Raw genomic sequence first — 27,673 nt, forward strand, 5'->3', positions numbered from 1 at the left:
GCCGCAGCCACTGCTAGACATTTTGTAAAGACACGGGGCGCTGAGGCAAGTCCAAAGGGCAGAACCCAGTATTGAAAATGTTGACATCCCACTAGGAAACAGAGGTACTTGCGGTGAGGTGGGAATATTGGAATGTGAGCATAAGCGTCTTGAAGATCCAGAGAACAGAGCCAATCTCCTTTTTGCAGAAGTGGCAGCATGGTGCCTAAAGACACCATCCTGAATTTTTCTTTTCATAGAAATTTGTTGAGATTGCGGAGGCCTCCTGTTTTCTTTGGAATGAGAAAATAGTGGGAGTAGAATCATCTGCCCTGCTGAGGTTGGGAATAGGTTCCACGGCTCTGGCAATCAGAAGGGTAGATAATTCTGACTCTAAAAGAATTCTGTGATCTTTGTGTATCCACAGCGAGTTGAGAGGGTAATTTTTGGGTACCGTGAGAAAATTTAGATGGTAACCCTGTGATATAACGGAAATTACCCATTGATCTGTGGTGATGTTCATCCAGTTGGGTATGAAATGATGGACTCAACCTCCTACTAGTAAATTTTGTTTTGGATTTTTGGAGGGGCTGCTGTTCTCTGGGAATTTTTCAAAATCCCGATGCCTGGCCTGTTTGGGGTGGAGGCTGGGGTCTGGATGTTTTAGGCTGCCTAGGTTGTCCTCTTTGAGGTGGCCTGGTGGTTTTCCCACGAGGAGCAAGTGGGTAATACCTGTGTGGGTGGTAGAATGGCTTTTTAGATTCTCACTCCTAAGGCCCTTATAGAAGCTGGGAAATATTTGGAAATAAGATGAAGAGTAGACAGTCTTGTTTATAGGTGTATTATTTCTTAATGAACTGCTCCAGTGTAATGTAATGTATGTCTCTATTTACTTTGCATTATGTATGGTGAAGATAATTTAAGGATGTACCATAATTTCCTTGGAAATTTGATCTTAATTATTTTGTGTTCCTTATATCTTAACCTTGTATTATATTTAAAAAAACCTAATAAAAAGTAAATTAAAAAAATGGCTTTTTAGTGTCCCTTCTGGATGAGCGTCTGGCAGAAGAAGGTGCTTCTCTAATTATCACTGATAATTGACGCAGAGTTTCATTATGGTCTTTAAGTTGTGCAACGGCGTCTTGGATTTTCTCACCAAACAGGTTTTCGCCTGTGCAAGGCAAATCCTCTAACCTATCCTGCACCTCAGGTCTGAGGTCTGATGCCTTTAGCCATACCCATCTCCTGGCACTAATGCCTGTAGCTGACATTCAAAAGGCTGTTTCGAATGAATCGTAAGCTGCATGAACCTCGTGCTTTCCAGCCTCAAGGCCTTTATGTAAAATGGCATTAAAAGTTTCTTGGTATTGTTGTGGAAGAGTTTCAGTTGCTTCTTGAACTTGTTTCCACAGGTTTTGTTGGTACTGTGTCATGTATAGCTGGTATGAAGCAATTCTTGACAACAGCATGGATCCTTGGAACATTTTGTGTCCCAAAATGTCTAGAAATTTCTGTTTTTTGCCTGGAGGTGTTGAGGAATGGGGATAAAGTCTCCTTGACTTCTTTTGTGCTGACTCTTCCACTACCGACTGGTCTGGTAGTTGCGGTTTTTGGAAACCGGGTATATGTTGCACCAAGTAAGTAGCATCCGTTCTGTTTACTGGAGGAACAGAAAAAGGATGTTCCCACAGTAGATGCTGCAGGTCTACCAGTACTTCGTGTTCTGGAATAGCCACGATTTCCTTCGAAGCATCCACAAATTGTAGCACCTCCAATGTCTTATGCCTTGGTCTTCCTCTGTTATCAGATCAAATGGGACTGTTTCTGACATTTCTCTGATGAAATTTGAGAAGGAGAGGTCCTCAGGTGGATATTTTCTCCTTTCCTCTGGAGGAGAAGGTTCGGACAATATGTCTTATGTTGAAGAATCAGTGCTACGTCCTCCCAGGTATCTGAGAATGTTTCTGTTCGATGTACCGGATGAGGGAGGAAGCTTGGTGTTGAAGGCTGCAAAAGCATCAATGGTTCTTTCGATGTATGCTTTGATGGCATCAATGGAAATGGTTGTGGCACCAATGGCATTTGAGGACATCTTGATCCCGAGAGTCCTGACAGTCCAGGCATCGGTTGAGGCATCAGTGACTGTGAACCAGAGTCGGTGCCTTCATCATCCAATGACCCAGGAATCGGAATCGGGTCCTTCGAGGGGTGCACCGGTGGTTTGGGCATCGGTGGCATCGGCTGTGTCGGTAGGACACCGATCAACATATCTAGTCTGGAAAGTAGTGGTGCGAACATCAATGGTTTTGGTGTTGGTGCTGGTATGGGGGCCGGCACCGGTGGTTGGAGTTCCTGAAGGGATTCGATGACTGCCTGGCAGATAAACCTGTCCAGTTCCTTCTGTGTAGCTGATGAGGTCAGAGCAGCTACAGGGGGTAGCAGATCAGGCTGAACTGGCTCCACCACTGGTCCCCTGTGGGGGCACAGTATCCGGCACCGATATCGGTGGAGATCACCTTGGTGTTGAAGGCTTAAGCGGCTCATCTAGCCTCGTCCTCTTCGGAAGCAGCTTGATGTCTATCGAAGCTGCTCCAGAATCAGTGCTGGCACCAGGCATGGATTCCCGGTGTCAGTGTTTTTCACGATGCTCGGCCTGGGCTTTCCCCAGCGCAGAGGTCGATTTTATTGATGCCTTCGATGGAGTTGGTGACGGACGGTCACCACTGCCTTCGTGCACTCAGCGGGTCTTTATTATTACCTTTTTGGATACCCCTGCCGGTGAAGATTGTGTCGACGTCGATGGAATCAACTGAATTTTGAAGAGTTTCCATTTTTTCTAGGCGAGCCTGCCTACCTTTTGATGTCATTTCGGCACATTTTGTACAAGAGGCAATGACATGTGTAGGGCCTAGGCATAATACACAGACGACATGTGGATCAGTTATCGACATAGTGCGAGGGCACTCCGGGCAGTTTCTGAAACCTGTTGCCATAATGACAGAGGTTTAGGCCTGACAGCCGTCGATGGCCTATGGGCACCGAGGGACAGTGAGAATGGTATCGACCGGAAAAATCAAGTCTTTTACTCACCGACTTGATTTTATATGGGAGACCCCTATGGAGAATATTTTTCAAAGTAAATTGAAATATTTTTTCCGTGAGGAAAATCGTATGAAGAATTCACACAGAGCTCCTAACCGTGAGGCAAAGTGCAGCGTGGAAAAAAGACGACTGAAGGGAGACCCCTGTGACTCGAGGGATAATGGCATGCTGGGCATGGTCAGTGAGCTCAGTGTGCCAGTCAAACGTTTCTAGAAACTTTGACAAAGTTTTCCATGATAGGGCTCCATCTAGTGACATCACCCATATGTGAGGACTATCATCCTGCTTGTCCTAAGATAATAACTTTATTGGTCACATTCACCTTCCTGATGGATCGTAATAATGTGTTGAAATTGTTCTTCCATAATAGGCAGTCATTATTCGGACAGAAGCTCTGGATGTATCCGGACTTGATAAAATCTACACAGATTAGGAGGAAAAATTTCTTATCTATAAGAGCTGAGACACTCCATATGGGAGCTAAATTTCTTTTGCATTACCCATGCAAGTGCTGCATTAAATATCAGAATATAAATAATGTGGGGTTTTTTTAACTAGTCGACGCAACTTAGAGCATTTTTGGATGGGCATCCTCGAGTGTTACCCGCTACTAGCTCGACTTAGTGAATAGCCACAGACCCTCTCGGTGTCATTAGTAAATGCTGAAGGTATTTCTTTGCAACTGTTTTTCGCTTCTTTTTCAGTGCTTCTCCCCTTATTCTTATATTGAGGTACATGTATATTATTCAGCTTTAATATGCAATGTAATTTTACATTTTCATGCATGCTATTACCATATTTTTGTACCGATATTACTTAAACAAATTATTCTTGTGAGAAATGTAAAAGTTTTGAAAATAAAAAATTAAAAACAAAAAAACTAGTTGGCTATGAACCTGCAGCAGTGGCTACAAACTATGCTCTTTTACTGAACTTTACCTTTAGCTCAGTCAGTATCTGTTTCCACACTTTACTCGTGTACACACTTGGGGCAATTGCTATATACAAGCATATCAGGAAAGACACTTCTGATTATATTAAACTCTTACCTAAATCCAAGTCTGTCTACGGACACAGAGAGGTGTCTTGGCTGGCTATTGCACTTGTAGATATTTCTATCATCCATAGGAATGAGGTCCACATCACTGAACACAAAGCAGTCATAGTCATAGTCTTTCAAAGCCTCTGCAAAGCCCACATTCAGCAGTTTAGCACGGTTGAATGTTTCTTCTCCATCCTGTTTTAAAACAAAGCTGAAACACTTACAGGTGAATTTTTGAATGCATGTTAAACTTACCACTTTAGTGCACTAAATAGCACATATGTGAATACATGCTATTTTAAAAACTGGAACATACATGTGAAAATTGGGATCCGCAAGTAACTATGCCCATGTAAAAAAGGGGTATACTAGGAGTATTATGGGACAGGGCCAACATTCACATTACGGATGGGCATTCGGGAGAAACGAAATAGGAAATTAGACAAAATTTCCTATTTTTGTTTCATTTCTTTATCAAAGCGAAAAGATTGAAAATATGACAAAATTTTGTTGTTTTCACATTTTGCTTCAAAACCAAAATCGATCCATCGAGCTTAGGTCCAAGCCAAAAGCCGGGGCTTCAGCCTAGGCCAACGTGTGACACTGGGGCCTGGGCCTCGCTTAGCCATAGGCTGAGGCCCAAAGCATGAAACGCAGCCTAGGCAGGAGCATGATGCCAAGTCTTGGCCAAAGCTTAGGCCTAATGCCTGGGCACTGACTGAGACCCCGAAATATAAAAAAAACAAAAAAACCCAACTTACTTGCTCTGGGGATCCGCATTGCGGTCCAGGTCCAAACTGTTGCGTTTGGCCAGCCGTGGATCCCTTCTGCTGTCAGCCACTCTCACCTCCGTCCAGAAACTGTGGTGCTTTCCCCAACATCCTGGGAGCAAAGACGCGGCAGGTTGCCGCACAGGCCTAGCCGTGCGAGGAGCACTGCTCTGATGAGGAGCTCTCCCTAGGTGCATGCGTGCCTAGGTAGGATTTAAAGGGCCTGCAGTGGAAAATCCACTGCGGCACCTCCCGATGACATCACCAGTGCCCCTCCATTTAAGGCAGCCCAGATCATATACTGATGCCTCAGCAACAGGTCGACTAAGCAGATAGTTGCTCCTTGTCCCAGCCTCCTGCCTTGTGGGTATTTGTGATTCTTTACACCTGGTTCCTGGTCTCTATCTCCAGCTCCCTTGTCTCTGCTGCCCTCTCCTCTGGTGAGTCTCCTTGGTTTTCACCCCGGCTTGCTCTTTGACTCCATCTTCCTCCTGGACTCTACCCTGGCTGACTTTGATCTACTACCTGCCTCGAATATGGTTTCTCCTCATCTCCGCCGCCTACTGCTCACCCTGACCTAGGCCCGTACTAAACACTCTTCTCGCCTGCTCCTCGAACACCACAACTTCCAGAGGCTTGTGCCTAAGTTCAGCTGGCCCCGGCACCCATGGGCTCAACCTGTGGGGAATGTGGGCTGGTATAGGAGAAGCTCCAGTTAGACCTCTGCACCAGCCAGCTCCACCCACCAACAGCGAGGACCTGCAGGACCTCTCCCTGAAGGTAGTGTCAACCTCGCCTTGGTTCAAGGGCCACTGACGCAACAGTTTGCTGAGGCCATGGACCCGGCGTATCTCTTGGGCCTGGCACCGAAGCTTAAGCAGCAGCAGCAATTTTTGGAAGCTTTAGCAGACTCTATGGAGCATCTTAGCACCCGTCTCGATGCTACATGCCCAGTCCCGCAAATTTGACTGTCTTTGCAGTTCCAGCAGCCATGCCCATGATAAATCTTCCAGTACCCCCAGTATACCGGGGATCCCAAAATCTGTTGCAGATTTCTAAAACAGTGCTTCATGCATTTATTGCTCCAGCCAGCACAATTCTCCAGTGACACCATCAAGACAACCTTTATCCTCTCTCTTCTGGATGGGAAGGAGCAAGCTTGGGCCTCCCCACTGTGGGAGTGTGGTGACACATTACTTAAAGACCTCTCACAATTCATCAAGGCATTCAAGCAGGTATTTGATGATCCGAGTCGGTTGGCTACCATTGGCTCTGACCTGCTGTATCTCCAGCAAGGTGCTCAACCCCTGAAGGATTATGCCATCAGTTTTGTACCTTGGCTACCGAACTAAACTGGCTGGAGTACTGCCTTCACAGCATTATTTTGGAAGGACTCTTCTTGCGGATCAAGATGGAACTGGCCACATTAGAACTGCCCAAGTCACTTGTTGATCTCATCGACGTGGCTGGCAGGATCGACCATCGCCTCTGGCAATGGACCAGAGAGCTATGACCCCCTTGGCATCCACATCTCTGCCTCAGTCCGAGGAGCCCATGCAGCTGGACAGAGTCATCTCTCACCGGAAGAGAAACTCTGCTGCTATACTTTGGGTCTCTTTCTATTGTGCCAGGAAGGGGCACCTTCTGGCATGTTGCCCCTTGAAGTAGGGAAACTAACAAGCCTAGGACCCAGTGGGGAGACAATCCTAGGCTACATCACCCCGTGCCCCAATTTATACTCCCAGTAGCAAATGTCATGGATAATCACATGTTCGCCACCATTGCGCTGGTAGATTCTGGCGCAGGTGGGAATTTCATTGTGAAGGCATTAGCAGACCATCTGAAGCTGATGAGACCTCAAGAGAGACCTCTGATGATCTCCTCCATCTACCGGGAACCATTCCCTGGCCGGATCACCTCAGTGACAGCCCCGCTGCATCTCCACACCGGACTTCTCTACATAGAAAATAACATGTTCCATATTATCGATAAGGCAGTACATCCCATCATGTTGGGACTGCCCCTAGTTACAGCTCCACTCTCCGCAATTTGACAGGGGAACCTTCCAACTCAGCCAGCGGGGGCCTCGCTGCCATGACTCTTGCCTCTTCCAGGTCCGGCCTTCATCACCTGCGTCTCTGGCTATGACTTCTGTGGGGCTACCCCCACTGTATGCTGACTTTATGTATGTGTTCTCCAAAAGTAAGGCAGATACACTGCTGGAGCATTGCCCCTGCAATTGTGCCATCAATCTACTTCCAGGAACTGTTTCACCACAGGGTAGGGTTTATCCCTTATCCCTACCGGAGACAAAGGCCATGTCTCAGTATAGCCAAGAAAATCTCGACAAAGGTTTTATTAGATCCTCTACATCTCCGGCAGGTGTGGGGTTCTTCTTTGTATCCAAGAAAGATTGGACATTATGTCTCTGTATAGATTACTGAGGTCTGAAATCTGTAACAAAGAAGGACCATTACCCCCTGCCAATTATCTCGGAGCTTCTGATCACCTTCAAAGAGCCAAGGTATTCATGAAGCTGGACCTGAGCGGGACCTAGAATTTTGTTTGGATTAAACAGGGCAACGAGTGGAAGACAGCGTTCAGTATGCGAGACGGCCATTACAAATACCTGGTTATGCCCTTTGGTTATGCAATGCCCCCGCAGTATTCCAAGGCATGATAAACAAAATATTTAGGGACTTCCTGTACATGGTGATTTATCTTAATATTCTCATTTTTTCTAAAGATCTCCAATCCCATCTTTGTGACATCTACCCAGTCCTCCAATGGCAACAGGCCCATAAGCTATACACCAAGCTTGAGAAATGCATCTTTGAAAAGGAGAGCTTACCCTTCCTGTGGTATATAATTTCCAGCAGTGGCTTTTGCATGGACCCAGAGAAAGTAAAGTTTATCCAGGACTGGACACAACCTTCCGGACTTCGTGCCTTGCACAGGTTCCTAGGATTCGCTAACTTCTACCAGCACTTCATCCCCAATTACTCCTGGATTGTGGCCCCTCTTATGGCATTTACCAGGAAAGGAAATATCAAACTTTGGCCTCCCGAAGCAATTGCTGCTTTCCACAAGTTAAAGTAGGCCTTCCTCCAGGGGCCGTTCCTTGACCACACTGATCTTACATGTCCCTTCATTTTAGAAGTCCTTGCCTCATCCATGGGCATAGAGGCCGTGTACAGTCAACACTCAGATATGGGCATTCTCTGGCCTTGCTCCTTCTCCCAAAAAGGTTCCCCTGCCAAATGGAATTACAGCATTGGGGTCAAGGAGTTGCTTGCCATAAAAATGGCACTCAAACAATGGCGGCAGTGGCTGGAGGGTACGCAACACTGAATTGAAATATACACAGATCATAAGAACCTGGAGCACCTTCATCAGGCCCAGTGTTTGAATGCCCACCAAGTTCGATGGCCTTTGTTTTTTGCCCAGTTCAACTTTGAGCTGAGATACCGACCAGCGGCCTAAAATACCCAAGCGGATGCTTTTTCCAAGTCCTTTGAGACAGGAGATATACCTGATTCCATGGGACATATTATTGATCTGGCCTAGATCCTCTAAACTGCAACCATGCCCATCCTGCCAGGGAAGATGGTTGTTCCATGCCGTCTCCGTCAGAAGGGTTTGGAATGGTCCTACAATTCTCATGTTGCTGGTCATCCTGGACGGGCCCGGATGCTCACACTACTCCAGCAGTATTATTGGTGGGCCCCAGATGCAGAGTGGTGTCAAGACCTATGTGAACTCTTGTCCCACCTGTGCTCAACAAAAACCGTTGGTGGGATGACCTTGGGGGCTGTTACAGCTGTTGCCAGTCCCCAAACAACTCTGGACTCATCTGTCCATCCATTTTGTGGTGGTTCTCCCCCACTCTAATGGCTGCCATACTATCTGGGTCATTATTGACAGTTTCTCCAAGATGGCCCACTTCATTGCTCTCCCAGGTCTTCCTTCTGTACCCAAGTGGGTACAGATATTCACCACGCATGTTTTCTGCCTGCAAGGCTTGCCTCAAGATATCATCTCTGATCGAGGTGTCCAGTTCACAGCCAAATATTGGTGATCCCTCTGCCAGACGTTTAACATTACATTGGATTACACTATTGCCTACCACCTACAAGCCAATGGTCAGGCTGAACGCACTTACTGCACGCTAAAGATCTTCTGAGAGCATTCATTAACAAACAGTAGGATAATTGGGCCTCTCTTCTTCCATGGGTGAAATTCTCTCACAATTCTCATATTAATGCCGCCTTGGGATCTTCTCCATTTCTGTTTATATACAGCAGACAGCTTGCCCCTCCTCTGCCTGTCCCGCTTTTCGTTTCCTCTCCAGCCACCCAATGACAGCAGAGGAGCTCCAAAATCTCTGGGCATGAACAGAGGGGATGATCCAGAAAGCCACCCAAAAGGCTAAGAAAACAATGGACATTCACTTGCGTCCAGCTCCACAATTTAAAACAGGAGACAAAGTCTGGCTAAGCACTCACCATATTAGACTCCAGGTGCCTTCCATAAATAAGGCTTGCGCCTCATTATATCAGGCCTTTTGCCATTACCCACCAGACAGGACCTGTGAAATACCAATTGCGGCTATCCGCTTCACTGAAGATTCACGTGTTCCACGTCTCCTTCTTCAAGCCTCTAATTCTTTTTTGGCCCTCCCAGAGAGTACCAGAACCACGGGACCTATCTACTGAGGAGGACCAAGTTTATCATGTCCAAGAAATACTAGACATAAGTTGACGGAACAAAAATGGGAATATTTGATCTCTTGGAGGGGTTATGGCATGGAGAAAAACACATGGGAACAAGCTTCAAACATCTTGGACAAGAACCTCCTGAAGGTATTCCACACCTCACATCCCAGGAAACCCAGATCTCCTGGAGCGGTCTTAAAGGAGGGGTTACTGTTGCATTCGGCCAGCCACGGGTTCGTTCCGCAGTTGGCCACACTCAGCTCCTGCCGGGAACTGTGGGGCTTTCCCCAATGCCGCAACGGGCCTGGGAGAAATGACGCAGCAGGTCACTGCACAAGCCAGGCCACACAAGTGATGCTGCTCCAATGAGGGGCTCTCCCTAGGCGCGCACATATCGGCAGGATTGAAAGGTGTTGTGACTTTGATGGAAATTGTGAACCCTGGGCAGAGATGAGAGATGTCTCTGCCCACAGGGAGGAGCCCCGTGAGCCTCGGCATCGGTGGGCATGGTCTCAGAGACGTAGGACACAGCTGTAAAAGAGCTTATATTAGGGAGAAAAGATAATGCATAACCTGAGAAGTGGGAAATACAATAAGACAGTTCTTGAGCAAGATATCCTCAGGGAAGTACCGTAGATGAGAAGGTCCGGTAGTGGCCCGCAGCATGGGGTCTGCAGAGGATAGCTGTACAGTAGGTGACAAGGTAGCAGAGGTCCAGAGATACAGGAACTTGAGTCATGGTAATGATACCCTGTAGCTCAGGATGGTAGAAAGGATATGCTGAAGAATGGTAGTGGCCTGAGGAACGGGATACACCCCATGGAAAACTCCAGCAATGAAGTCAGCGTAGGAAGCTGAAGTAGGTACTCACATAAGGAAGTTCCAGGAGAGGAACCCGAGGGTCAAGTTAGGAGAAGTCCAAGGCAGAAAGACGGCCTCGTCTGCCATCCAGCAATACTGGCTTACAAAAGTGCGGACTCCTCCAGTGGGTAGAGTTGCAAATCACAAATCTTCGTGTCCAAGCCCACAGACATGTAGCTTGGCTGATGTGTTCCGTGGCCAAGCCGGCCATAAATATGTATTCCCGAATGCTGTAACCCACTCTGGTTGGGCCAGTGTCATCTTGAAACTATAAAGACCCATGCTAACTTGGTCTTTGCCGGACTGTGAGCCTCTTATGGAACCAGACAAACAAGGAAGCAGTTACAATTAGTCCTATTTTTTAACATAGTAAGCTGTGACCAAACCTCTGTTTTTTTTTTCTTGCTTTTATTTGCCCCAGGCTGAAGTATCTTTTTCGCCTCCTCTGGTGAGGTAAAAGTGTGCACTTTGCCCTCCAGCCAGACTTTTAAAGTCGCAGGATATTGTAGGGCAAACTTGGTGTTATTTTCCACTTGGTACGTACAGATTGTTGAGAATTGCCTCCGAAGCTGGGACACTCTGGCGGAATAATCCTGTGTAATATGGATCTTGTGGTCATTGTAGAAAATGTATCTTTTTTTGTCTGAAAGCCAGCCACACCTTCTGTTTATGGGCAGAATTTAAAAAGTTTTGCGATGGCAATTCTCGGACGGGTGTCTGAGGATTTTCTGGGGCCTACTCTGTGAGCTCTTTCCACAGCTAGTTTCCAGGAACTTTCCACAGCTAGTTTCCAGGAACTCTCCCAAGCCCTGCTCATCCACTACCTCCGGTAGCCCCAAGAATCTCAAATTTGCTCTCCGCGACCTATTCTCGAGGTCTTTTAGGGCCGCCTCGTTCGCACTGATTTTCGGCGCTACCGCCGCCATTTCATCCTCCATGTTAGAAACCCGGGTTTCCACTGATCCAGGCGGGGGGAAGAGGTCAGAAAGCGCCTCACTCACCTCGGTCAGTTTGGCATGGATGCCGGCCAGCTTTTCGTCAAGTGTGCCCGCTATAGTTTCCCTGAGCAGCTCCACTGTTAAAAGATTAGGCAAGCAGGGCTCCAGATCTCCGGCAGGTGCCGCACGGCCCTTGTCCTTCTCCTTCTTTCTGCTTGGCTTGGACGCCATAGATTGCGGCGATTTGTGCATTAATTTAATGATCGACATGTGCTGGGTCCTGCCAATCTTAGTTTCGTGATCGCACAGCCGTTTTTCAGGGGCAAAGCCAGTACGTTTAGGAGCGAGGTGCCCAGAGCTGAGGAGAAACGCGTCCTTCTCAGTGCATCACCCCACGTGACCCCTCTAGATTTCTAAGGTTTATGCAGAAATGGCGTGAAAAGGAAGTATTTAAATGTAAGCACAATGCGCAGCCCGGCACTTCCGGTTTGAAGCTATGTGCACGCTGACTCAGTGAGTGTTGGTGTTGAAATCCTTCTGAACTTAAGAGTACAACAAAAGGTTTCTCCAGATTGAACTTGTGCTGGCAGACACGGAGACATTAGCTCCTTTGAAGTGACTGTGCTGATATCTAACTGTGGTGGTGAGTTTCTTTGATGTTTTAAGTTCAGCATGAAGACGGCTTCTTGGCAGAAGTATACGGAGGTATTTGTGACAGATTTTGTAATAGCTTCTTATTTTATTTACTATTTGTGATTGTTCCATGCTTTCTCTTAGGAATTTGTTTTATTCGTTTATCTAGTTTTTTGAAGCCATAGAAATTTGCTTTGATTCTTGTTTACAGCCATCTGTTTTTTAAGTTAGCATTTAAATCGCTGCTAGTAAATTTGCCTTCAGTACAATTTTATGGTACGCGCCTTTTAGATATATCCTTAAATTAGGCTAGTTGTTTTTTAAAATATTCTTTTTTTTATAAAGTTGTCAGTACATGAGTTGGTTAATATTATATGGATTAATCTCATATGGATTGCTCTCTGGCATCCTTTATTTTTAGCCACCTACTATGGTGATTCTAGCCAGACTTTGATGTGCTACATTGTCTCAAAGTGCTCTTTAATTTGTTACAATGTTTTTATTCCTGAGTAGGATAGTTTAATTTATTTTTTATACATTTGCAGCATGCTCAGAGGAGCTGAACTGCTGTATGGAGACAACCACCGGCATCAAATATGATAGGTATTTACACATTTAAATTAATAAATTATTTTTAACAGACTGCATCAGTTCATTTGATTTAATATACAAGCATATATACAATTACACACACAGATATAAGGTGTTTTATTAGGAAGGAATGTCACAATTCATTACTTATTTAATATATCAGATTATTTTTGTGTTTCTTGTCACTGAGTGTTATAATTTTAGTTGATTACTGTCTTGTATATTTTGAACTTATATTATTTATTATGATTTTATTATGTTTATATGGTGTATACGTTTTTATTTGTATTTATTTGTTTTTATATGAGATTATATCTGTTTTGTTCTGATAGCCCCTGATTCAGCTCAAAGGAGCAAAACTCGGCCTGAGTCAGGCTTTTTATGATGTTCTGTGCAGAATAAAGAACTCCTGGTCTTCACTAATCCTTTTGTTTTGGTCGCTACTGCAGTATTGAATCGGTTTCCGGTTTGCTTTTTTTGTAGACAAAAGGAGGCCCTGCACGCACGCCTAGGTGATTCCGGAAGTAAGATGGCGGTCATCAGTGCCTATGCCATCCCAGGGATGTCGGGGAGGTTGGCGTTGGTTGGCGGAGGTCGCCACTCTTCCAATGATTGGTGGTGCAGGGGAAAAAAAAAAAAAAAGAAGAGGTGAGCATGAGAGGTCGCAGCCGTCTGCGACCGATGGGTGCAACAAAAGGGCCTGTGGTGGGAAATCCATCGTGGTGCCTCCAGATGATGTCACCAGCACCCCTCTATTTAAGACAGCCCGAATTATGCCCCCACGCCTCAGCAACAGGTTGACTCTCTGAGTAGCTAGTCACTCCTTGTCCCAGCCTCCTGCCGTGTGAGTATTCCTGATTTCTGATGCCTGGTTCCTGATTCCAGATTCCCGTTGCCTGGTTCCTTTTCCCTATCTCCAGCACCTTCGTCTGCGCTGCCCTTTCTTCTGACTTGTCTCCTGGGTTTTGACACCAGCTTGCTCTTTGACTGCTTCTTCCTCCTGGGCTGTCCCCTGGCTGACTTTGGACTTCCTTTGACGTGCTGCCCACCTCAACTACAGTTTGCCAATGTCTCCGCCGCCTGCTGTCCTCCCTGACCTCAGCCAGTACTGACCACTCTTCTCACTTGCTCCCTCCTCAGACACCACAACATCCAGAGGCCAATGCCTAAATCTAGCCATCCCCGGCATCCAAGGACTCAACCTATGAGGAACATGGGCTGGTATTAGTGAAGCTCCAGTTAGGCCTCTGCACCAGCCAGTTCTACCCACCGACAGCGAGGAACTGCAGGGCTTCTCTGTGCAGGTAGTGTCAACCTCGCCTCAGCTCAAGGGTCCACATACACAACACAAACCCAGGACAGATGCTGCATCCTGCTCCTGAGACCACGAACCAAGGCCAGAGCCTTGGCTGAGACCCAGGACCAACACTGGGACATGTACCTGGAGGCTGGGTCCTGATGCTTCGCCCTCGGCCGGGACCAAGGCCAAATGCTGCAACTTGGTCTGGTGACTGAGTCCCGATGCCAGGTTCTCAGCCTGGACCCAGGCCCAATGATGGGACCTGACCGAGAAGCTGAGTCCTGACCCCTGGGCCTTGCACAGGCCGAGGCCTGTCCCCAGGCCCAATGCCACAACCCAGTCCAAAGACAGGGTCCCAATGCTGGGGCCTCAGCCTGGACCCTAGGCCTCAGACCCCAGGCTTCAGAGCACTCTTCATCTATTTTCTCTCATTGGCTCTCAGTGCTCCCACAATCCAGTGGGAGCAATGAAAGGAAAGTATCATCTTCCTGGTTTCTGAATAGGATCAGTATGTATTGATTTGGGAAAGGTAAGAACTTAAATTTTTGGAGAGAAGTAAACTATTGCGGAATTGTGTGTGTATGTGTATATATGAGTATGTGCAGTGTGTGAGTATATTTGTCATAAAAAGCCAGCCAAAAGTAGGAAAAAGCATAAAGACAGATTTTAAAAAGCTTTGTGTGTGCAAAAGCATCCAGATACACACGTAAGTGGGCCGCATGGGAACTGCACAAAATCTAAATGGCCAGGAAGGGCATGCATACATCAATGTATGTGTCCCACCAGCAAAGGTGGGCATGGGTGTTCCAGCACTGATGCAGGGCTCAGCCTGATACTCTATATGTGGACCATTGTAAGGGAGCATTTTGATTCGGGGTGAGTTTTTGTGAGATGGATTGGGATTAAGGAGCTGTTGTTACAGACATATTCAAAGGTATCCATTGTAAAATTGACCTCATTAAAGAATTTTAGAGATTGTACAAATCAACTCCTTTTCATCACTTATAAGGTCTAAAATTCTTTAATGAGGTCAATTTTACAATGGATACCTCTGAATTCCATCAAGAGTTAAGATCAGCTGAAGCATCACCCACTGGAAAGGAAGCAAAGTATCCATAGCCACCCTACGATTTATGGCAAATAGAAGTAAGAACTAATAAAAAGATGTTAATGCTAAGTCTGTTACTAGTTAAAATACCATTCATCAGCAATCTGGGAATAACCACTGCTGTTCAGGTCAGTTGTAATTCAGGTGTAATGGAAAGTGAAAGAGAAGCAGATTCCAGCCTTTTATCTATCTCCTGTCCATTTCAACTATATAAAAAAGGTCTACGTTTAATTATGAGGTGGTCCAAAATCGGTAGAGCACGGAGTCAAGAATCAGCTGCACTTCCTAAGCCGTGTTCAACCAGCAGATCCTGCTGACTTCGGAGCCTAGCACGTCTTATGGCTGCCTTAACTCTTATCAGTAAAGAGACATTGTCATGTCATCTGTTCTACCGCTTGCTCCAAGCCTTATGTTCTGGCGCCATCTACTTGTAGTAATTGCATTGCAAGCCAGACCACAGTCAGCTAGGACTTAGTAGTTCCTGAAAATATATCTACACTACAGGAGGGCCAAGTCTCAATGTTGTGCTCCCAAGTTCTTCAAATTGGTCATCCTCTCTGTGGCTATAGTCACAGCTGAAGCAAATTCTGAGTAGTAGCTATTATTTGATTTCCAACAAAACAGTCACTTCTCCAGTGCCTTGGTATTTCAAGAGTCAACTTGTTGGCAATTTTGCAATCTCTCTTACTCATCTATCAAGGCTCTAAGCACTAGTAAGCACAGAATGTTCAAGGGAATAACTGTCGGGAAACTGCCGCGGCTGTCCATGGTCGGGCCCCCCTTCCCCGAACTCTGAGGCTCCCCGCTGCCTTCCCCGTGCTGGGTCGACCCACGGCGAGGCCTTCCTTCGGCATCCTCCTCACAAGGAAGACACCGCCAAACGCTGCTGGGGACTCCGCCCCTTAAGCAGGCGCATGCGCGTGCAGGAGCCCAGAATTTAAAGGGGCCACAGCGGGAAACCTCGGCCCGGTCCCCAACCTGATGTCATCTTCAGAGGCCTATATATAGGCCACTTCTAACGCCTCTACCTTGCCTTGGCAACAGGTCGACTCTCCGAGTAAGCTAGTTGCTGTTCCTGATCCTGCTTCAGTGTTCCTGCGTTCCTGGCTCTGTTTCTGATTCCGCTCCTGTGTTCACTTGATTTTCCAGTTCTGACCTTGGCCTGGCTCCTGGATTCCTCTGTCTGCTGCCCGCACTGATCCTCGGCGTGTTTCCTGTCTTCATCTTGTCTGCTGCCTTTCCAGACCTCTGGCCTGCTTTCTTGTGCTGTTCCTTTGCTGCCTGCTTCAACTCCTGGACAGTCTTCATCTCTCCTGTCTCCTGCCTGCCCTGACTCGGACTTCTCTAGGAGCCCTGCGCCTAAAACCTGCCGGCCCCGGTATCCAAGGGCTAAACCTGCGGGGAATGAGGGCTGGTATAGGTGACATTCCTGTCAGGTCTCCTAGTCCAGTTCCGCCTCCCGGCTTTGAGTGCCACTGTTGGCTTCTTCAGTGGTCCATCCTATTCTCAAGCTGGCTGAAGGTTCCATGCTTCCAACATCTTGCCAAGGCCATGGACCCGGCAGACATCTCTGGCCTCTAGGCATGGCCCAGTAGCTGCAGCAACAGCATGGATCTTTTGGCGGCCACAGTCGAAAGATTGGTCAATCGCCTGGACACTGCTCCCCAAGCCGCAGCTCCACCTCTGGCTCCTATCCTGGCTCCTGGGCCTGCCGCAACTCTACATTTGCCAACGCCACCCCGTTATGCCAGGGACCCCAAGTAATGCCGGAGGTTTATTAACCACTGTTTTATGCATTTCACCCTGCAGCCTACACAGTTTCCGTCTGATCAGGTTAAGACGACTTATTTACTTTCCTTGTTGGATGGCTGAGCCCTGGCATGGGCCTCTCCCTTATGGGAGCGGGGAGATTCTCTTCTCGGGGATCTCCAACAGTTCATCCATGCTTTCAAGCAAGTCTTTGACGAACCCGCTCAGCAATCCATGGCAGCTACTGAACTCCATCTATGCCAGGGGTCCAGGCCTCTAGTCGACTACGCAGTCGAGTTTTGCACCTTGGCATTCAAACTGGGCTGGCGGGAGGACATCTTGTGAAGCATATACCTGGAAGGCCTATCATCCAGGATTAAGGATGAACTCGTGGCCTGGGATCTCGCGGACAATCTGGAAGCCCTGATTGATCTCACTGGGTGAATAGACCGACGCCTTCAGCAACGGGCCCAAGAGTTGAAACCAGCTCAGAAGTCGGTCCCATTGGCCCAGTCCTTCTCTCATCCGCTGGCTCCTCCACCCAAACACAAAGCTACCCGAGGAGAGGAACCCATGCAGCTGGGTCGCAGCCCTCTCACTCCTGAGGAGAGGCAGCGCCGTCGTTCTCTGGGCCTGTGTCTCTATTGCGGTGGTAAGGGACATTTACTAGCTCAATGCAAGGAGCACCGGGAAAACTCCCGGGCCTAGACATCATCGGGGAGCTGATCCTAGGCTGTATGAATCCTGCTCCCCAATGCACAGGTCCAGTATCCCTGTTGTATCCAGGAGGCTCCTTCTCCACACTGGCCTTTGTTTATTCAGAGGCCAGGGACAACTTCATTCTGACAGATGTGGTACAACAGCTACAAATTTCTGTACTGCCATGTACCCCACCGTTAAGGATATCCTCTATCCATTGCACTCCTTTCCCAGGCTGAGTTTCTGCCACCACTGCTCCAGTGTTTCTCCGTACCAGAGTGCTTCACGAGGAGGAGATATCCTTCTATATCCTTGAGAAGGCGATCCATCCTATCTTCTTGGGCCTATCCTGGCTCCAGAAGCACTCTCTGCTCATTGAGTGGGGATCCCTCCAAATCACGGTCTGGAGTCCTAATTGCTTCTCCAACTGTCTGCACAAGTTACCACGCCCCAATGTCCTCCTGGCAGCCACCACTCTGGTGCTGCCTCTGCAGTATGTGGAATTTGCAGATGTCTTCTCTAAAGAACAGGCCGAGATTCTCCCGACGCACCGGTCCTTTGATTGTGCCACAGAGTTACTCCCTGGCTTGACACCTCCTCAGGGTTGGGTTTACCCCCTATCTCTACCAGAAAGCAAGCTATGGCACAGTATATCCAGGAAAACTTGAACCAAGGATTCATTTGTCCTTTGAACTCCCCAGCGGGGGCTGGGTTTTTCTTCGTCGCCAAGAAAGACGGCTCCCCAAGGCCATGCATAGACTACAGAGGTCTCAACGCCATTACTCACCGAGATAGATATCCTCTACCTCTCATCCCAGAGCTCCTAGACCTTCTGCAGGGGACCAAGGTCTTTACCAAGCTTGACCTCCGAGGGGCATACAACCTAGTGCAGATCCAACCAGGCGACAAATGGAATACCGCCTTTAACACTCGTGATGGGCATTACGAGTATCTGGTAATGCCCTTCGGATTATGTAATTCCCCAGCGGTTTTTCAAAACCTCATGAACGAGGTCTTCCAAGACATGCTCCAGTCCTCTGTAATAGTATACTTTGACAACGTGCTTGTATACTCTAAGGATCTCTCCACGCATGTACACGAAGTGCGTCACGTTCTGCAACTACTTCGAGAGAACTACCTTTTCGTCAAACTGGAAAAGTGTCTATTGGAACAAGAATCCTTGCCCTTCTTGGGTTACATTGAAGCGACAACTGGATTTCACATGGACCCCGAGAAGGTCTCTGCTATTAAAGACTGGTCGCGACCAGTAGGAGTTAAAGCTCTTCAGTGCTTCCTTGGCTTTGCAAACTTCTACCGCCATTTCATCCCACATATTCTCAAAAGAGGACCTAAAACAAGCCTTCCTTCTTGATGCCTGCTTGTGCCATCCGGATCCCACATGACCCTTCATCGTAGGAGATAGATGCCTCCGACATAGCGGTGGGTGCGGTTCTCAGTCGAGTTTCCAGCAAGGGCACGTTACTTCCCTGCTCTTACTTCTCACAAAAGTTCTCCCCTGCCAAGAAAAATTATGGCATAAGAGATAAGGAACTAATAGCCATGGCCTTCGAGGAATGGCGGCAGTGGCTTGAGGGGGCCAGGCATAAGAACATAAGAACATGCATACTGGTCAGACCAAGGGTCCATCAAGCCCAGCATCCTGTTTCCAACAGTGGCCAATCCAGGCCATAAGAACCTGGCAAGTACCCAAAAACTAAGTCTATTCCATGTTACCGTTGCTAGTAATAGCAGTGGCTATTTTCTAAGTCAACTTAATTAATAGCAGGTAATGGACTTCTCCTCCAAGAACTTATCCAATCCTTTTTTAAACACAGCTATACTAACTGCACTACCCATATCCTCTGGCAACAAATTCCAGAGTTTAATTGTGCGTTGAGTAAAAAATAACTTTCTCTGATTAGTTTTAAATGTGCCACATGCTAACTTCATGGAGTGCCCCCTAGTCTTTCTATTATCCAAAAGAGTACATAACCGATTCACATCTACCTGTTCTAGACCTCTCGTGATTTTAAAACACCTCTATCATATCCCCCCTCAGCCGTCTCTTCTCCAAGCTGAAAAGTCCTAACCTCTTTAGTCTTTCCTCTTAGGGGAGCTGTTCCATTCCCTTTATCATTTTGGTAGCCCTTCTCTGTACCTTCTCCATCGCAATTATATCTTTTTTGAGATGCGGCGACCAGAATTGTACACAGTATTGAAGGTGCGGTCTCACCATGGAGCGATACAGAGGCATTATGACATTTTCCATTTTATTCACCATTCCCTTTCTAATAATTCCCAACATTCTGTTTGCTTTTTTGACTACCGCAGCACACTGAAATGACGATTTCAATGTGTTATCCACTATGACGCCTAGATCTCTTTCTTGGGTTGTAGCACCTAATATAGAACCTAACATTGTGTAATTATAGCATGGGTTATTTTTCCCTATATGCATCACCTTGCACTTATCCACATTAAATTTCATCTGCCATTTTGATGCCCAATTTTCCAGCCTCACAAGGTCTTCCTGCAATTTATCACAATCTGCTTGTGATTTAACTACTCTGAACAATTTTGTATCATCTGCAAATTTGATTATCTCACTCGTCGTATTTCTTTCCAGATCATTTATAAATATATTGAAAAGTAAGGGTCCCAATACAGATCCCTGAGGCACTCCACCCCCACTCCCTTTCACTGAGAAAATTGTCCATTTAATCCTACTCTCTGTTTCCTGTCTTTTAGCCAGTTTGCAATCCACAAAAGGACATCACCACCTATCCCATGACTGTCCTTCTGACAGCCACAGATTTAGTCCTGGCAGGCAAGACTGTGTTACCCATTTGCCTGCAAAAGAAAGTTCTCTCTTGGGCACATGATTTCCTGACGGCCAGACATCCCAGCAAGGCCAGGACATTGGAACTCTTAACCCGCCACTTTTGGTGACCCCAAGTCTCTCGAGATGTCCAGCGTATTTCAGTTCCTGCCCAACCTGCACCCGGCAGAAGCCGTTACCCGGTTGTCCCTGGGGGCTATTGCAGCCACTGCCCATACCATCAGAACCCTGGACTCATATTTCTACGGACTTCGTAGTTGATCTACCGCCTTTGGAGGGGAAAAAGAGTCATCTGGGTCATGGTAGATAGGTTCTCAAAGATGGCCCATTTTGTGGCTCTCCCCAAGCTCCCTACAGCACCAGAGCTTGCCCAACTCTTCACGCAGCACATCTTCTACCTGCACAGGCTGCCACAGCATATCGCCTTGGATCAAGGTTCACAATTCACGGCAAGATACTGGATGGCACTTTGCAAGAAGTTTGGAGTCCAGCTAGACTTCACGTCAGCCTTCCATCCCCAAGGCAATGGCCAAGCAGAGCGGACCAACTGCTCTTTGAAGACATTCCTCCGTATGTTTGTGGGAGATAAAAAAGATGATTTGGTTGCTCTGCTCCCATGGGCAGAGTTCTCCTACAATCATCACACACACTCTGCAACCAAGACCTCTCCATTCCAGGTGGTATTTGGCAAACAACCAAAACCACCTTTACTGCTTCCTCTGTCTGTGCCCTCACCTGCTATCCAACTTACAGCCCTGCAACTTCACTCTCTGTGGAAGTCCACTCAAGCTAATCTGCTATGAGCGGCGGAGGCCGCTAAGAAGGATGCAGATAGACAACGCCGCAAGGTTTCACTCTTCAATCCTGGAGATCAAGTCTGGCTAAGCTCTCACCACATCTACCTACGGATTCCTTCCATGCAATTGGCTCCTAAATATATTGGCCCCTTCCCAGTCATTGAATGCTTGGGGCCAGTCTCCTACCGCTTACCATCGAGCTTAAGAAAACACAACATATTTCATGTCTCGCTGCTTAAACCACTGGTCCTCTCACGCTTCCACCATAACCCACCAAAGCCTCTGAATGCAGTAACAGACAAGGATTCTATTTATCAAGTGCAGGAGATCTTGGACGTCCAGTTCTATCATCAATGCTAGGAATACTTGATCTCGTGGGAGGGCTTTGGCCCAGAGGAGAACATGTGGGAGCTGCCAAACAACCAAAACCCCCAGGGATGGGCCGTAGGAGGGGGGTTACTGTCCACGGTCGGGCCCCCCTTCCCTTCCCTGAACTCTGAGTCTCCCCACTGCCTTCCCGTGCTGGGTCGACCCGCAGCGAGGCCTTCCTTCGGCATCCTCCCCACGAGGGAGACGCCGCCGAACACTGCTGGGGACTCCACCCCTTAGGCGCACAAGTGTGCAGGAGCCCAAAATTTAAAGGGGCCACAGCGGGAAACCTTGGCCCAGCCCCTAACCTGATGTCATCTTCAGAGGCCTATATATAGGCCACTTCTAACGCCTCTACCTTGTTTGGCAACATGTCGACTCTCCAAGTAAGCAAGTTGCTGTTCCTGATCCTGCTTCAGCATTCCTGGCTCTGTTCCTGATTCCGCTCCTGTGTTCACATGATTCTCCAGTTCTGACCTTGGCCTGGCTCCTGGATTCCTCTGTCTGCTGCCTGCACTGACCCTCAGCGTGTTTCCTGTCTTCATCTTGTCTGCTGCCTGCCCCAACCTCTGGCCTGCTTTCTCGTGCTGTTCCTTTGCTGCCTGCCTCGACTCCTGGTCCATCTTCATCTCTCCTGTCTGCTTCTGCCCTGACTCAGACTGCCCACCGGACCGCCTTCTGTAAGAGACCTGCGCTTAAGACCTGCCAGCCCCAGCACTCAAGGGCTCAACATACGGGGAACGAGGACTGGTATAGGTGAAGTTCCTGTCAGGTCTCCTAGTCCAGTTCCACCTCCCGGCTTTGAGTGCCACTGTTGGCTTCTTCAGTGGTCCATCCTACTCTCAAGCTGGCTCAAGGGTTCATGCTTCCAACAATAACATTTTCTTCTAACCAACTACTGCCATTGTCTTTGTGGCAAAAGGACAATAATTTTAATCTGATCCTCGATTCCATCATAATCAAGTGAGAACCTAAAGAACTGGACCAATATTCCTGGATGTTAATTAATCTGTGCCTCCTTTCATGTTTTTGGTTCAAGTTTCATCCATGTCTTTGTCCAAGCACTCAGTCATATCTATTTTTGTCTTCAGTTTTGTATGCTTCTTGCTCCAGTACCCAAGTCAAGTATCTTCTGACTCCATCTTTGGTCCCTCGACTTCCCCTGTTGATATCTTCATTTCCTCAGCAGCTGAAGAAAAGATGTTTGTGGAGGGGGCTTTGAGGAGGGGATAATGTTCTGCTTGCCATGCATGGTCTGGCCTGTGAATGGCTTACTTACCTCCGATGCAGACTCTGTCTTCAGCGCTGACTGGATACCACCAATGCTGCCTCTGTTCTTCGTGGCTGGAGTGCTTCTGCCTCCCCTGAGCTGCCAACCCTCCTGCAGCCATCTTCTTTGCAGCAGTGAGAAAATGCCACTGCAGCTTTGCAGCTTGAGAGCCACTGATTTCCATCTTTCTTCTGCTGGCATTCTTCCTAGGTGCGTGCACACGCCACAGTCAACAATTTAAAGGGCCCAATGTGGGAAAAGCCTCGCGGCCCTTTCTGATGACATTTGTGCTTTATCCTCCAGCCAGCCCTACAAAAGGGCTCTTCTGCCACTTCCTGGTTGCCTTTGCATTGGTATTCACTGTCTTCATGTTCCTCATTGGATGATCATCCTGTTTCATGCTCCTGGTCTCTCGTCAGTTCCTATGTCAAAGTCTTCTGAGTCTTCGCCTCGTCCAAGTCTCCTGAGTCTTTGAAGTCCTCAGAGCCCTGCACCCATGTTCTGTGAGCACATGGACTATGACAAGCCCACGGTGGGCAGCATAGGTTGCATCACAGCACAAATCCTGAATCCATGTTCCCGCAGGAGTGCCAACATTGTGGTTCATGACCAGCCCATGGCGGACTGTCTAGGGTGCCTCATAGCACTAGGCCTGCTTCCAAGTCCATCTTCATTGGGACAAGTCCTCAAAGTCCATCTTTGTTGTAAAATTCCAAGATTCAAATCAAGTTCCAAGTTTCTAGTTCTGGTATCATGGAGCTTGTCCAGCCAGAGGATCTCCTTGTTCCAAGTCATGTTCCTTGTTCCAAGTTATGTTCAAGTCTTCAGTGCCTTGGTCTAAATTCCAAGTCATGTCCGTGCCTTCTGAGTCATTTTGTCTGTCCTGACACACAAACTGTTCCCAAACAACAGGTCCAAAAGGGCTATCAAGTGGTTGGAGGGCTACCCCAGAGTCCAGCATTGCATTGCTGGGTCTCATTCCTGTGCGTTCATGTTCAGTGAAGTCTCCAAGCATTCCAAGTCTCTAAGTGTTTCTGAGCGCTATTAGTTTCGGGGGGGGGGGGGGGGGGGGGGGGTTTGGAAGTGCGTTTTCCTCACGCTATTACCCCTTAATGTAATAAGGGGTAATAATAGCACGTCCAAAGGCAGGAGTTAATTTCGGCCAGCACCAGGAAAGTGTACAGAAAAGCAGAAAGTGTCCCTAGCGCCTCCTTATTATTGCAGGCCCCCATTTGAATACTAAATCGCACACCCAGGAGAGTGGCCTGGGTGCTCATTGGGAGAACGGGCGCTCACCTCGGAGCGCCGGCTCTCCCACGCATTTTACTGTATCAGCCCGGGTGTGAGAAGCTCCCTTTCCCTTTTCTAAAGCTGCTAGATCTCAGTGCATGTCTCCAGCTGCAATTATAAAATTATCTAGAAAGTTAGGTCATAATTGTTTTTGCCACCAAAAAGTGCATACATTGTGTAATAATTGCCCACAACTTTGAGGGAGGTTCAAACAATTTTCTATGATCCCAGCATATTCCTTTGATAAGTTGCAATACTGACATGCACATGCAATAAGATACATGAAGTTGGAGGGGTTTAATTTATTTTAAAAATACTATAAAAATCTTGGTTATAATGAACAGCAGTCTTAGCCATTCAAAGTTATCCTTATAATGTGATTATCTAGCCAAGCCTCTTAAGAACATAAGAAATTGCCATGCTGGGTCAGACCAAGGGTCCATCAAGCCCAGCATCCTGTTTCCAACAGAGGCCAAAAACCAGGCCACAAGAACCTGGCAATTACCCAAACACTAAGAAGATCCCATGCTACTGATGCAATTAATAGCAGTGGCTATTCCCTAAGTAAAATTGATTATAGCCATTAATGGACTTCTCCAAGAACTTCTCCAAACCTTTTCTTCCATTGTTAATCTCAATAACCTTCTTACTGCAGTAGCCCAATGGCTCAGAAATCACAAGCAAACTAAGTCCATACAAATAAGTACTCCTCTTGCTAAGCCACCAAGTTCATCCCCTGCTATCTCTACCTACTGTCAGGAATTCCTTTGCACCCTACTGTAACAGTACAAAGCCTCAAGGTTCAACTCAACCAAAATTTCATGAAGGAATCATACATCTCAAAGATGCAAAAAGCCTCCTTTATGTATCCATGCCAGATTTGCCAATTATTCAGCTATCTTGATCAACAAAATACAGCTACCGTGATTCATGCACTACTCACCAGTTGAATTAACTTTTTACTGAATGGCATCTCTCAGTATAGTATGAAATGCCTCTGACTCTTAAAGAATACAGCAGCCAGAATGTTGGTAGAGGGCAGTCTGTGTCCCCCCTCCCTAGGGCTCTCTGTGATTCCTCTCTCAGGGTTCTTCACCGCCCCCTTCTCTGGGCTTCTCATGGGAGCTGTTTCTAGACTCCCGGTACTGTTTGGGCATTCTACAGGACCTTCACCAGGACCTTCTTGTAGTGCCACTCACCTGCTGGGCCTCCACTGAGTTCTCTGCGATAGCTTCCTCATCTCCAGGCCACACAAGTTCCTCTCCAAATAGGAATCAATAAGAGCCTGGCTTGTTTCCAGGTTCTTTTGTCCCTTCGCTTTGGGAAGCTCATACTTCATGAGGCTCTCCTATAACTTCTTCTGCCATTCCTGGGCTCTCTGGATTAATGCGTGCCACTTTCCTTCAGCCATGCTCACAGACTGCTGAAGCTGCAGTACCCTGTTCCACTCCAGGTTTTCTCATGGCTGCACATCTCAAACAGCTTGCTTGCTGGAAGAGGGCCCCACCCTATTCGCATTCAACACATTCACAGCCAGCTGTCAGCTTTTCCAGTGCCACACCCTGCTCAGCACAGCCTTGCTGCACCAGTGTTTCTTCCTCTTTTTTTTTTTCCCAAGGCAAAAAAAGTAAACAAAACAAAACAAAACACTGCATAACCAGCATTAACTAAATCACTTTTAATCTCTATCTACCTCCAGCCAGGCTTCTCCTGTTAACCAGTACAAACCTACCACTTCCTGGCTGCCCCTGTAACCAGGCCCACTCACAGTTTTTTCTCTACCTGAAACTTTCAAACTTTGAGTTTCCTTTCCTTCAGTGCAGATTCTGAGCCACACCCTTTCACAAGCTACCGTGCTCTGTGCATCCCTGTGCTCTGTACTTTGTTTTAGAACCACAGGCCCCCTGTGTTCTGTACAACATTTAGAATCACAACTTTATGTACTCCCAACAGACACTTTCTTAGAGGCTGGGTTTTCTTCTGTACTAGGTTTAGAGAAAACATCCCTTGCACGACACCATATGTGGGAACGAGTGGTGATTCCCACAGGCCTGGAGACAAAATTAGTCTAACTTCAGCCTTCCTTAAAACAGTTAATCTTTATTATCACTTAAAATCAGACAACAGTAGGCTGTCTTCCCTTCAGAACAGTGTACTTTACTCACAGGACAGTGTTATGCTACAAGAGCTGCCGTCCTCTTGGAGACCTGGACATGGTCTCACTAAGACACCTGGGTCCTAGCACTTATTCTTCCCCTGTTGGGCCCCACCTACAGAGCTCTCTCTCTCTCACAAGCGGGCCGATTCAGTAAAGTCCGCGGGAGAGCAGGCGAACGCCCGCTCTCCTGTGTGCGCGATTCAGTATGCTAATTATGCCTGGCGGTAAAACCAGGTTAAAGGAGGCGCTAGGGACACTAGCGCGTCCCTAGCGCCTCCTTTTGGACCGGAGCGGCGGCTGTCAGCGGGTTTGACAGCCGACGCTCAATTTTGCCGGCGTCGGTTCTCGAGCCCGCTGACAGCCACGGGATCGGAAACCAGACGCCGGCAAAATTGAGCGTCCAGTTTTCGACCTGACAGCCGCAGGCCGACTTCAAATTTTTATTTTTTTACTTTTGGAAAGTTTCGGGAACTCCGACTTACTATCGCCATGATATTAAGTCGGAGGGTGCACAGAAAAGCAGTAAAAACTGCTTTTCTGTGCACTTTCCCGGTGCCCGAAGAAATTAGCGCCTACCAAGCAAAATGTGCGGCTTGGCTGCACATTTTGTTTTCTGAATCGCGCAGGAATACCTAATAGGGCCTTCAACATGCACTTGCATGTTGTGTCTGCTATTAGGTTTGGGTGATTGGACGCGCGTTTTCGGCCCCTTACTGAATAAGGGATAAGGGAAAACGCACATCCAACGGCGGGTTAACAGTGCGCTCCGTCACAGCGCACTGTACTGTATCAACCCGAAGGGGAATTAAAGGGGTCCAGGTACCTAGCCTGGCCCTGCACTGGTTTAAAGGGAACATAAGGGCACTGCCTCTCACCTCATAACTTGAAATGCCTGTATTCAAACGGCAAATGTTTAAAACAGGCGTACCCCGTTTTCAACCTCTAAAATGTGTGCAGACCCCATATGCTTTCTTTAATTTGTATGCCTGTCATACGATGGGATTAAAAAATGCTCTCAGGACAAACACTGTGTTGAACATGGGAAACTTGCTTATCAAGTGAAGAACAGTATCAGCGGGGCTTACACAAGTGGTTGTGGGGGAGAGTAGCTTGTCTGTGCCTGGGACCTGATGCTGGGGAATGCCTGGCCAGCAGCCCTACAGAAAGGTTCCCAGACCCAGGTGCTGGCTCATCTATGCACACACACTTGTTTACAAAGCCCTATAAAAGGTCGGGGTTCTCCAGTGGGAGGCCGGAGCCTCATTTGTGCACTGACGAGTGGCGCAGGATCTTTCCCATTGAAGCTGTGTGCTCCTGTTTTTCGGTCTCACTGGGGTTCCCTTGACCTGATGCTGTTTTTCGGTCGACCTGATGAGTGGCAGGATGCTGATTTGGTATGTATTATAGTCACGGGAAATGAAGTATGTGTGCTGTAAATAAAGCTGTATTTTACTACTTTA

General features: G+C 47.5%; 1 protein-coding gene across 1 annotated transcript in view; it reads right to left on the reverse strand.

The window, feature by feature from the left end:
* The window catches only part of LOC115092874 (beta-1,4-galactosyltransferase 1-like), a 119,712-nt gene that overhangs the window by 56,049 nt on the left and 35,990 nt on the right, over positions 1–27,673 (reverse strand). Inside the window, exon 3 of the mRNA XM_029604272.1 lies at positions 4,134–4,321. Coding sequence (XP_029460132.1) covers positions 4,134–4,321 — 188 coding nt within the window. The remainder of the gene's footprint in view (positions 1–4,133; positions 4,322–27,673) is intronic.

The sequence above is a fragment of the Rhinatrema bivittatum genome, chromosome 1, assembly GCF_901001135.1.
Source record: "Rhinatrema bivittatum chromosome 1, aRhiBiv1.1, whole genome shotgun sequence".
NCBI classification, from domain to species: domain Eukaryota; kingdom Metazoa; phylum Chordata; class Amphibia; order Gymnophiona; family Rhinatrematidae; genus Rhinatrema; species Rhinatrema bivittatum.